Here is a 13,034-nt window from a genome sequence, read left to right on the forward strand (position 1 = left end):
CGCCACTGCACTCCAGCCTGGACAACAGAGTGAGGCTCCATCTCCAAAAAAACAAACAAACAAAAAACAAGCAAACAAAACAAAACAAAATACAAACATTAGCTGGGTACAGTGGCACATGCTTGTAATCCCAGCAACTTGTGAGGCTGAGGTAGGAGGATCGCTTGAGCCCAGGAGGTGGAGGTTGCAGTGAGTTAAGATTGCACCACTGCACTCCAGGCAAGGTGACAGAGTGAGACTCCCTCTCCCAAAAAAAGCAAAAGATCTGGTCCCTTTAGGCATATAAAGCACATTTGTGTCAGAATTATAAAAAAAAAAAAAAAAGACTGTAACATGATATGTTATCTGTGTAGACACAGTATTTCAAGTTTTAAACTGACATTTCCCCATAATTTCACTACCTTGATTTCATATTTTACCGCATTAAGTAAATTCCTGTTTCGCAGTAGTGCAAAGAAGCTACATAACATTATTAATACATTTTCTAGTCACATTTTCAAGTTGGATGTTTGAAAAATTGTAACATAGAAGTTGTATAAAGTAGAACCTACTCCATTTTTTTAAAAAAGACAAAACCTAAAAGCATAAAAATTATTTAAAATGCTGAAGAAAATAAATCCCTTGGGATTTTTTCCATGAAGCGTACCACTGCCTCTCTTATTTTGCTGCCTCCATAGTTAATGCCTTATCATTTGGAATCTAACAAAAGCAAAAGGTAACAAGTGACAATGTAAAATTCATGTCTAAGGAAGTATGAAAACAAAAATTCTTTTCTGCATGTCAGAATACTCAGGACAAAATTCATATGTTTCATAGTATATATATTATAAAACTAAGCCACCATGAAATTTTTTTTAAAAAATTGTTTTACTTCAATATAAACACTAAAGGAGGATCCTTTTAAATTTTCTTCTAAAGAAAGATTTTGATCTTTGCTACCAAATTCATGTTTCCAGAGGACCAGGAAACAAAGTTTAATAGTAAAGATAAGTGGACACTTCCCTCAGACATTGCTCTGGAACTTAGCTTGTGTACATTATATAAACAAGTTGATAAAGGGAGAGCACAAGAAAATGTTCAAGTTGGGACTGGGCACGATGGCTCACACCTGCACTCCCAGCACTTTGGGAGGCTAAGGTGGGCAAAACACTTGAGGCCAGGAGTCCAAGACCAACCTGGGCAACATGGTGAAACCTCATCTCTACAGAAAATACAAAAATCAGTTGGGTGTGGTGGTGCATGCCTATATCTCAGTTACTTAGGAGGCTGAGGCACTAGAATCACTTGAACCCGGGAGGCGGAGGTTGCAGTGAGCTGAGATTGCGCCACTGCACTCCAGCCTGATGACAGAACAAGACTCGTCTCAAAAAAGAAAAAATTATTACTTCAAAGCACATGGATTATCATCTGGAATCCTGCCTGCCTTATCAAGACATGATAACTTTTGGCCAAGCATGGTGGTTCACACCTGTAATCCCAGCACTTTGGGACAATTTTGGAAAAGACAGTGTTCCAACATCAGGGACCAGCAATGCCAGGCAAGCACCATGCATCGGAGGAGCACCCCCTCCGCTGACTCAAGCGTATGATGTCTGCAAGGAGACAGACGAATCAGGCCTCCAGCCTAACAGTCTCTGATGTTATCTACCCCCTTGTGGTTTGATTACAGTGAGAAAATGCCTAGAGCAGACCACACAAATATCTAGTCTGCCTGGCAGTTCTATTTCTAACTAAAAATTGACAAGTCTGATGAATAGACTTGGGTGTATACCAGGGTGAATCAGGTTTCTTCTTATCAGATATGGAGCACTAAAAAGACAATTTCTGGAGTCTAGCCCTGCAAAGCTGAGGGCCAGATTCTAACCCAGTTTTACCAATATACATACCATCTTATGAGTCTCTCAGCAGCCAACCCTAAAAACGAATGTCTGCAGAGTTAAAGGATCAACAGAAACTGACTCCAATCACAGGTCTGCCAAATCTTCTTAAAGAGTCGGAATGACTTCCAAGATGCTAAACTTTTTGTGGACCAGATAAAGGTATGATTTATTTCTCTAGTAACCACCTGAATTCTCTATACATATCATTTAGAAAAAAATTATACAAGGACTTTCTAAAGTCAATTATGGGCGTTTGGTCTGGAAAGATGAAGGTAACACCATATGTCTGAAATCATAGTTTGAAAGATTTGGCTAGAATGTGCAATTATTTGTTAACTTCTGGAATAATAAAACTTGAAGTACCCTTTTCAAATTGAAGAATTAACTATCAAGAATTTACTAAAAGTGGCCGAGCATGGTAGCTCACACCTGTAATCCCAGCACTTGGGAGGCTGAGGTGGGCGGATCACTTGAGGCCAGGAGATCGAGTCTGGCCAATCTGTTGAAATCCCATCTCTACAAAAAATACAAAAATTAGCCGGCAAGAGTGGCGTGTGCCTGTAATCCCAGCTACTCGGGAGGCTGAGTCAGGAGAATTGCTTGAACCAGACAGGTGGAGGTTGCAGTGACCTGAGGTCGTACTGTTATACCCAGCTTGGGTGGAAAATACAAATTTTAAAAAATAATAGTAAAAAAAAAATAACAGGCCGGGCAAGGTGGCTCACACCTGTAATCCCAGCACTTTGGGAGGCTGAGGCAGGTGGATCACAAGGTCAAGAGATTGAGACCATCCTGGCCAACATGGTGAAATGTCTCTACTAAAATACAAAAATTAGCTGGGTGTGGAGGCACGTGCCTGTAGTCCCAGCTACTTGGGAATCTGAGGCAGAAGAACTGCTTGAACCCAGGAGGCAGAGGTTGCAGTGAGCCGAGATCACGCCACTGCACTCCAGCCTGGCGCCTGGTGACGGAGCGAGACTCTGTCTCAAAAAAAAAAAAAAAAAAAAATAGTAACAATACTAAAAGTAAAGTTAAAAATTGAAGAAGTTGTTTTTAGATACACAGATGCATGTTAGTGATTACAAAATCTATTCCAATGGGATGGATATGGGAAGCAGGAAAGTTCCTTTTTAAAGTTTCCTTTTTTGTTAAAGAATAAGTGTGCTAATAACTTTGTTAAGCCCTATCCTATGTAGCTGTTAGACATGCCATGATTACAGGCACGTAGTACATTCTATGTCCTTGTACTTTAACCAAAATATCTGTGCTGGGTGTGCTCACAGGCATGTCCCAGCTCTCCATTGCTTTTCCCTATTTAGAAAAGTTTTAAGTTTATTAGCCAATCGAGTTTTAGTTTAGATTGTCAGGTCTGGCTCCTGCCAACAGAGATCAGACACCGCAGTAAGGACAATCCCAAATGCGTAAGAAATAAATGTGTGTGTTTTCCTTTGTTCTTTGTACTCTCGTGGCAAGATGGCTAGTGAGAGTACCCTTCCTGCAGCACAGGAAGTAAAAATTGCATTGCCGAAAGACCCTTTGCCTCAGTGCTAACTTTTCTTTGCAGCACCGAGCATCTATTTTCAACATCTATTCCCAACAATGGACATGCAATTCCTTTAGCGTTTACTGAATTCCTGCTAAGTTCAGGGTACTGAGCTGGGTACTTAAGAGAACACATGACAAGTGAGAGGTACCAATTCCCAGTTCTTTACTCTTTGGTTGTTCGCAGGCTAGTAGAAGGTTAAGACAAAGACCCCCAAAGCCTCAAGGGAAAACAGATTAATGTGGGTAGGACAAAGGAAACAGAGCTCACATCTGCTGAAATAGTGTGGCATCACCAGATGCCCTTTACACCTATGTAAGTAAGAGCCCTTTCCAGATTGCTGGGCATGGTGCTGTCAGGATCACTTCATCTCAGAAATGTCCTTATTTTCTGCCTTGGCTCCAGAACCTAGAGGCATGGAGTCAGCTTCCTGTTGGGGGAACTCAGTTTAAGATGCAGTTTCTTGCAAGGTGTGCACTATCTTCAGAAAAACATTTCTATCTCACTCCTCAGGCTGCCCCCTCTACCTACAAAAACACTTAATCTCAACAGTCAAAAAAAAAAAAAAACAGAAAAAGAATAAAGATTTTAGCTAGCATTCCAGACAGAATAGCTACCTCACTTTTGGGACCCTCCCCAGTCTTCCCCAGGTACATCTGAATGAGCTATCTCCCTGGACTAGAAGAAGGCACCAAGGCCACCTCTATAGTTCAGGCAAGGAACACAGAAAATCAAGAGTCAAGCCTGTGTGTGCCTCTGATCCCACAGGCTGGCACCGACTGGAAGATTTAAGATTGAAGAGTGATAACTGGGCCAGTTCAGAAAACTGGTCACTGCAGACACTTGATGATGGAAGGTGGTGTAACAAGAATCAGTATACACATTTAGGAAGAGACACCCTCCCCAAGCCCCACCCTTCTCTTGCACAAGGTCAGCACAGAAAAGGGGATTATGAAATAAAACAAAATTAATTCTCTCTTATTATTGCTTTAGAATTCTTTCAAGTCCCTTAGTTATAGTTCATAATCTTTGGCCTCCCCAGGAATGTAAATAAGAAATCCAAGCCTTTTAAATTTTATTTTGGCACAAAAATGTAGCTTTGCAAGAATACTTGTAGAGATAAAACCTGTTTTTTCCAAGAGAGAAGTAAATAAGCAAATGCCGTCTGACATCCCCTAGCTCTGTGGTAATGGCTGTGTTATCTTTATGCAAATTACTTCTGACCAATCTCAGTTTTCTTATCTGAAGAATGTGGAATATACCTATTTAGGATTATAATGAAGATTACACACACACACACACACACACACACACACACACACACGCACGCACATATAAAACAGGCCGGAAGCGGGTGGCTCACGCCTGTAATCCCAGCACTCAGAATTTAGGGAGGCGCAAGCCGGTGGATCGCCTGAGGTGAGGAGTTCGAGACTAGCCTGGCCAACCTGGTGAAACACCGTCTCTACTAGAAATGCACAAATTAGCCAGGCGTGGTGGCAGGCGCCTGTAATTCCAGCTACTTGGGAGGCTAAGGCAGGAGAATCGCTTGAACCCGGGAGGCGGAGGCTGCAGTGAGCAGAGATCAGACCATTGCACTCCAGCCTGGGCGGTAAGGCAAGACTCCGTTTCTAACAAAACAACAACAAAACCATAAGGCCCTTAAGCACACTGCCTGGCACATATCAAACTGACAATTACCTGGTTGCAATCGTGATTTTAAGCTAAAGTCACTGTAAAATTATAAAACACAAAACAAACGGCAGGCCGGAACTATACCTTCCTACGATCTGGATAAATATATTTAGATGCCCATTGGCTGGAGTTTTTAGGACCAGCCCAGGCTCGGTGGGCCAAGAGTCAGCGCAGGAGCTAACGAATTTGTGGGCCAAGGATTCGGGCCAAAACTTGTAAAGTTGGCAGAAGCACTCGCCGTGCCCTTCTCAAGCGCCCTCGCTGCGTGGCCGCGGGGCTGGAGCGAGACAGCCCGTCGGAGGCGCGTTTCTGGCGGTCCACCCGGGAACCAGACGCCGGCTGGACGGCACCTCGGCCGGATGCGGGGCGCGGGCGCGCGCAGACCCCAAGGAGCCTCCCGGGCATCCCCTGCAGGGCGCGCTCTGCTCACCTGCCGGGGTCGGCGGCTCCGCGGTGGCCAACAGCGGCGGCGGCGGCAGCAGCAGCAGCAGAAACAGCGGCGGTGGTGGCAGCCCCCGACGCCCGCCCGGACCGCCGCGGGTCATCGCTCCACAGCCGCGACCTCCCTGTGCGGGACCAGGCGGCCGCGGCGGCCCGCGGTGGCAGAGTTTGCGAGAGCGGCTCCGGGGCGCCGCCTCTCCGAGGTGGGGCGTCCTCAACTTTCCGCTTTCGTGAGCCCTGCCAGCTCCGGGCTCCGAGGGGCGAGGACGCTTCACGTGGCCTGGGGAACAACCTTCGTCCTACTCGGCCGGCGCCTGGGAGAGGCGGGTCCTTTCCGTCTGACCCTCTGGCAGCCCGTGGGCCGGTCTGGGAACGTTCCCCAGCTGCACTTCGGGGAAATGCAGAGGTTGCCTGCCGCTTTCTTTAGCAGTTTTGCTGCCCGAGGCTTGGGCGAATCATTTCACATCAACACCACTAGCCTCTGCCTCGGGGGTCGACCTGTTCTCTCCAGCAGCTGACCGGGCGCCCGGGCCCAGGGTGGCATGCGTGCCCCGCCTACACGCAGCTCGGATCCTCTGCCGTTTCTGGTGAGGTCTCCACAGGCCCATTTCCCTCAGCGATTAGCTTGCCTCTCCGTCCCAGGCTGTTTAACCTAAATCCATGGGCTGCAGCTCGGATTTTTGATCCTTTGCTTCCTCTTCGTTGGCTGGAGCCACCACGGGAGAGTGATTCAAACGGGGCTGACACTAGACACACTCCTACGTTTCTGTGGAGTCCCCATTTCTGTGTGGGGTCAGTTAAAAGTGACATTGTGAAGTAGTCAAAAGTTAAGCCTTGGGTAACATTGTGAAGCTGGCACAGGGTGCCCTAGGTGACATTGTGAAGTAGGCAAAAGGCATTTTATTCATTCAATCAGCATTGGTTGGGTCCATGCTCCAGGTACCACTGATATAAAGACAAGTAAGAGCATGCCTCACCACAGACAAAAAGAACTAAGCCATACAGACAAACAGGTACACAGACGTTGCCACTCTCCTGTATCAGAGCGATGTTTAAGGTGCAGTGGGGGAAGGGGCAGGAGGGAACAAACCACCTGCAGTTGGGGGCCTCAGCACCCCACTCTTCCTCTTGGCCTTTCTTCTAAGCTTCACCTGGGTGTCAAGGAGAGATGAGAAGAGAGAATAACTACCTTTCATTACGGGGAAAATCCACTTGTAATTGTTAGAAAAGATAAAGAACAACTAAAAGTACATCAAATCTCTGTGCAAATTGTGAAACACAAGTCACAATTTTGTGGTCCGTGCACCATGGCTCATGCCTGTAATCCCGGCACTTTGGGAGGCCAAGGTGGGAGGATCACTGGAGCCCAAGACTGCCAGACAAGCCTAGGTGACATAGAGTGGCTCCATCTCGTTTTTTTAGAAAATTAAAATTAAAGTCACAATTTTGTTTAATGACATTCATTTAATGAATGGAGAAATTGAGGACGTCGTAAAAGTTGCACGTTTTCTTTCAAGTTAGAAAATTAAAATGAAGGAAAATTATGAAAAATTTTGGTTGCTTTGTGTTGGGAAGAGATCCACATTAGGATAGTCAAGGAAGTTGTGCCACCCCAAATATTTGAGCCATGTTGCCCTATACCACCCTCCTTCACCTTCCTAACCCTTCTGATCCAAGGAGCCACATGTTCTGATGAAGTAAGGTGCATAGAAATGCCTGATGTGAACTTTGAGGCATTCATTCGTCTATTATTTGTCATCAAGTATTCGTTGACTCCCATGTTCCAAGCACAGAGCAGTAAACGAAACAAAGTCCCTGCCCTCACAGAGCTTGCATTCCAGTAGTGGGGAGCAAATTATACATATAAACAAATTAATTGGATCAGGATTATTCCACCTCAGCACTATTGACATTTTGGAGCAGACAACTAACTCTTTGTGGTAGGAAGGTTGTCCTGGGCACCTCTTGGCTTTTATTCACTGGATGCTAGTAGCATCCCCCTCCCCCACCGGTCGTGACCATTGAAAATGTCTCTAGACATTGTCAAATGCTCCCGTAGGGGGGCAAAATTGCCCCCTAGTTGCGAACCAATGAATTAGATGGTGATAAATCTTGCTTTCCTTAAATTGTGCCAGTTTTACTCACACATGCTTAGGAAAATAAATCTCAGGACCCCAAAATCGCTAAGCCAAGGGAAAAGTCAAGCTGGAAACTATGTCAGGTAAACCTGCCTACCATTTTATTCCTAAATAAGATAGTCACAAAGATAAGCTACACACCTCCCTCATAATATGCCCACAAGGAAATTCCCTGTGGACAGAGGGCAGACAGAACTTAAATTCATCTCTCTGAGGCTCACCTGAGACAAATGTATATGTGATTGCTTCCTCTGCAGTACCGTTTATGCAAAAATGCAGACTCCCTGAGCCAGACTAAAGTGTGTATTCTGTGGAAGGCTGATCAAGGACCCAAAAGGATGCAACATTTTGTCTCTTTTTTACTTCTAACCTGGAAGCCCCCACTTTGAGTTGTCTCACCTTACCAGACTGAACCAATGTACATCTTACACATATTAATTGATGTCTCTTGTCTCCCTAAAATGTATAAAACTAAGCTGTTTCCCAACTGTGTTAGGCACACGTCATCAAAACCTCCTGAGGCTGTGGCCGTGGTGTGTCCTTAACTTTGGCAAAATAAACTTTCTAAATTGACTGAGAATGGTCTCAGATCTTTTAGGTTCACATACTAAAGCTGTGATGAGGAGGACCAAAGATGTTGGCTGTGAAATGTTCTCATCTCTTCTGTAATGGACTTGTGTGATTTGCGGCTACTGAGCATCCATTATTCTGTTCCTGGAATGCCAACTTCTGGCGAGCCAAGGGTGGAGGAGACACAATAAATGAATTTTACTGAATTGGAATTTTGAAAGTCCATTGCTGAATTGCACTTGGTCTTTTTTTGAGCTCCTCTGAAAACATAAAAATATGTTTAAATAGGTAAGAATACGATTGTAATTTTGCCTATCAAAAGGAGTAGGAGTGTTGGGTGTGGTGGCTCACTCCTGTAATCCCAGCAGTTCAGGAGGCCAAGGCGGGTGGATCACTTGAGGTCAGGAGTTCGAGACCAGCCTGGCCAACATAGTGAAACCCCATCTCTATTAAAAATACCAAAAATTACCTGGGCGTGGTGGCTTAATCCCAGCTACTTGGAAGGCTGATGCAGGAGAATCAGTTGAACCAGGAGGCGGAGGTTGCAGTGAGCTGAGATTGCGCCACTACACTCCAGCCTGGATGACAAAGACTCCGTCTCAAAAAACCAAAACCAAACCAAAACAAAAGGACTAGGAATATAACCTCACCTAGGAAGCACAATTGGGGACTCATGCTCCTCATCTCAATGGACACAGAATCCCAAGCAGCTGAGATGCTGGTCCAAAGCAAGGAGAACGTGAAAAAAAAGTGGAGAAGAGAAGTCATATATAATTATCTATAGCCAGGTGACCAGTTGCAGAAACAAAGATAGTGGTCTCTGTTGGCCCCTGTATTTCTTTCCTTGCTGTAACATGTATGTGGTGGATTGAAATTTTTACAGTTCCAGTTCCAGAATGAAATATGCAAAATGTAAATTTGTTTCTTTTCCAAAAAAGTGTAATTAACTTAGCAATCAAACACATCCACTGATGGTATTTTTTTATTTTTATTTTTCGTAAGACAAGATCTCACTATGTTTTTCAGGCAGGTCTCAAACTCCTGGGCTCAAGTGATCCTCCCACCTTGGCCTTCCAAAGTGCTGGGATTACAGGTGTGAGCCACCATGCCCAGCCCAGTAAAAAATTTTAAATACCAGATTTAAGTTTACTCAATCTCATTTGGTCCAAATCCTTAGTGTCCTTTGCCTCCTTCATGTCCTTCCCCTTTTTTCCTTAAGGTTGACCTTAGCTTCGGGGGCTTATGTATTGACTTGGTACTAGATAAGGGACATTTACTCTGTGAGTCATGCTTTTGGCTTAGCAGCCTCCACTAAGATACAGTTCTTTTCTCATTCGGTCTGCAGGAATTGTAGTGCGTAGGCATCTGCTGTTGGTATCTGTAACTTTACCTTGACCTTGGATTTAGATTCCCAGATCCTCTGTGTATTAGTTAATATAACGCTAGCTATGATGACAAATAAACTCCAAAAGTTCAATGGATTAATGTAACAGAAGTTTATTGGTGGCTTGGATACCACTCCAGTGTGGGAGTTCTTAATTAGTAACTGGTTTTCCTCCAGGTAGAGATTTAAGAACCCACAGCCCTTTCATCTGTGTCTCTATCATTTGCTAAGAGGGAAGCTTCCATGCTTTCTTGGTTTATAGTGCCGGTAGAGTGTCAGTAATATATTTTTAGGGCTGCAGACCAAAAGGAATACTTAACAGTTCTTTTTACTAAGTAATTAGGGTCAAACAGTGAAGTAGTAATTATTTGCTCAGTGGCTTACAGACGGTGCTGCATTTGCCTCATATATTTAAAGTATCCCAGAGAGCCCTTATGATTCATTATAGTATATTCTACTACTACTGTTTCCCGTGAATATTTCCTATATTCTCAGGTACACTCTGTGCATTCACTGTGGTTGCCAAACTGTATGCAGTAACTATACACTATGGAGCCTTGTCTTCTGGCCATAGGAAGAGAAAAGGAAAGCACCATTCACCCCTGCTTCTTTGTTTTTTTTTTTTTTTTTTTTTTTTTTGTTGTTGTTGTTGTTTTGTTTGTTTGTTTTGTTTTGTTTTTTGAGACAGATTCTTGCTCTGTCACCCAGGCGGGAGTTCAGTGGCACGAGTTTGGCTCACTGCAACCTCCGATTCCTGGGTTGAAGTGATTGATTCTCCTACCTAAGCCTCTCCAGTAGCTGGGACTATAGGCATGTGCCACAATGCCTGGCTAATTTTTGTTTTTAGTAGAGATGAGGTTTTGCCATGTTGGCCAGGCTGGTCTGGAAGTCCTGACCTCAGGTAATCCACCCGACTCAGCCTCTCACAGTGCTGGGATTACAGGCATGAGCCACCACACTTGGCCACACCCCTGCTTCTTAATAACTTCTGCCTACCTTCCACTGGTAAGAGCCAGACACGTTGCCATATCTTAATGCTAACAAGGCTGGGAAATGCAGCCTCTGGCTGGGCCGTCACTGCTCGGTATGTAAGTAAGAGCATGCATTTCTGGCAGGCAGCCAGCTGTTTTCGACACACTTGGCAACCTTTTCATCCTGACTTAGATTCTCATGGGTCCTTTGGCTCATTCTCAAATCCCTCTGAGCCCTGCAGGAGTTGGCGGTTAGGACTGAAAGTCTGATCTAGTGTGAATCCATCAACGAACCAGCCCTTGGGTTCATCTCCCCAAACATATTTCTCAGTTATTGCTACTTTACAACTCAGGTACCGTGTAGGATATATGGCTCCTACTCAAGGCAAGTTTGAGTACGTTCTGGAAAGTGTAAACATCTCTTTTCTGATAATTAGAGACCTACCTTGAGTTTCCATTAGCAAACATTTCCACACCCTGCCTCACCCATCAAGCAAATAACTCCACCCCTAAGGAGGAGGACAGTCTAGGCCCTTCACATTGATCCACTATGTATTTATCTCATCAGCTCTTCAACTTTTTACTTCTGTGGGCAGGAACAAATTCAACATTAGCGTATATTATTGTTATTCCAATTTATATCACATGCCCTTTGGTTTCAGTCTGCCTTTTCATTTTCCAAGCCAAGTTTTGAACATTTCAAAACATTTTTTTCTTTCAGATTCATGGATCTTACATTTTCATGGCTTTGAAGACTATTGTCACTGTACACACAAGGTCTCAGAAAGCCGCACAGTTTACCCTTTGGTCTTCTGATATTTTTGTTTTTTTCTCCCTTGAGCAATAAACCTTAGTCTTTTGGAAAAAATATAGCTGTGAAAGATTTACTAGGTTAAATAAGAATTTCTCAAAAGAAAAATATGTAGAGTTATATTTTAGACTACCATCGAGCTATAATTTAGCTACAATTATGAACATTTACTTATGTAATTGATTTTCCTTTTCTATTTTTTCCTCCATTATTGTGTGTAGGTTGTGTTGGTAGTTAAACTTACCATTTGGGATTTGGGGTCAGACAGTGTGGCTCATGCCTTTAATCCCAACACTTTGGGAGGCCAAGGTGGGAGGATCATTTGTGCTCAGGAGTTCAAGACCAGCCTGGGCCCTGTAGTGAGACCCTGTCTCTCTATTAAAAAAAAAAAAAAGTATATTTAAATATATATGTGAAAAAACTAAGTTTACCATTTGATCCATCAGTATCAGAATACTGAGTCTACATTGCTGCAGAATCAAAGAAAAAATGAACATTTCTCATAAATCCAGGGTTTGAGCTCAATGCCCATGGAGCTTGTCTTGACCGCTTGTAACAGTCTGTCCTTTCTGTGTCTGCTGACCTCTCAGCTATACACTTGTCTGTCCTTGATACAGGCTGCCAGCCTGTGAGTGTCTTGTAAAGTGGGTACGCCAGGAGGGGCTGCCATGGGTCAGTGATTACAAGGCTGTTAGCGTGTCTTGGCTTTAGGACCACTATTTTAGAGGTGAGATATGATTCAGAAATGGATTGACTGCAGCAGGAGAGGAGACTAGAGGTTAAGAAAGAAGTTGCTGTACACACTGAATACTGATTAAGCAGTTGATTGTTACTATTATTTTTCTACAGACAACAACGTCATGAACTTTTTATCCTACTGCTAAGCTTTTCTTTCCCATTCTTACCTCCAAAGAGGCCGAGAAAGGACCTTTTGAATATTTTTAGGGCCAAGAGCATTTTCTGCATTGCTTAAGGGATGTAATTTTTACCTAACTGTTCGTTTTTCATAATTTCCCTAAACCTTTTCCTCTAGCTCTTTCCTATATTGGTGGCTGCATTCTTTAGTAGCTGCCACCAACTTCCTCTGTTCCTTTTCTTCTCCCACATTTACTATCATAGTATCTTCTCTTCATTCTACAGAAAAAAGTACAAATGCCAAATGCAAACAGTTAACAAGACATAGTCCCTTCTTAGTGGTATTGAGCCTTGACTGTAGATGTGAAATGTTCCCATATTAAACATCCACAGCTTTTCTTTCAGGATGTAGGAAAGGATTTAAAGCGTTCTTCTTGCAGATGGCATAATAATGAGTAAATCAAAAGTGCCTGATAAATATTTGATAAGTCTGGCTGCTACTGATTAATGAAGACAATAAGAAGAAAAATTATAGGCAGTCAGTTCTTGAAAGCTGGTTAGAAATTAACATTTAAATATAACCCAGGGTTGGCTGGGCTCAGTGGTTCATGCCTGTAATGCCAGTACTTTGGGAGGCTCAGGCAGAGGCTCACTTGAGGTCAGGAGTTCAAAACCAGACTGGGCAACATAGCAAGACCTATCTCTACACACACACACACACACACACACACACACACACACACACA

The 13,034-nt window shown here is 43.7% G+C and overlaps 1 protein-coding gene across 2 annotated transcripts in view; it reads right to left on the minus strand.

Annotated features, from left to right (window-relative positions):
- PLBD1 (phospholipase B domain containing 1) overlaps positions 1 to 6,327 on the minus strand; it is a 56,552-nt gene extending 50,225 nt beyond the window's left edge. For both annotated transcript variants that reach the window (XM_017528323.2, XM_017528315.2), the window contains exon 1: positions 5,549 to 6,327. In XM_017528323.2, coding sequence (XP_017383812.1) covers positions 5,549 to 5,663 — 115 coding nt within the window. In that variant the 5' untranslated portion in view covers positions 5,664 to 6,327. The remainder of the gene's footprint in view (positions 1 to 5,548) is intronic.
- Between the last annotated feature and the right edge of the window lie 6,707 nt (positions 6,328 to 13,034).

Source organism: Cebus imitator, unplaced genomic scaffold (genome assembly GCF_001604975.1).
Source record: "Cebus imitator isolate Cc_AM_T3 unplaced genomic scaffold, Cebus_imitator-1.0 Scaffold2, whole genome shotgun sequence".
Taxonomy (NCBI): Eukaryota; Metazoa; Chordata; class Mammalia; order Primates; family Cebidae; genus Cebus; species Cebus imitator.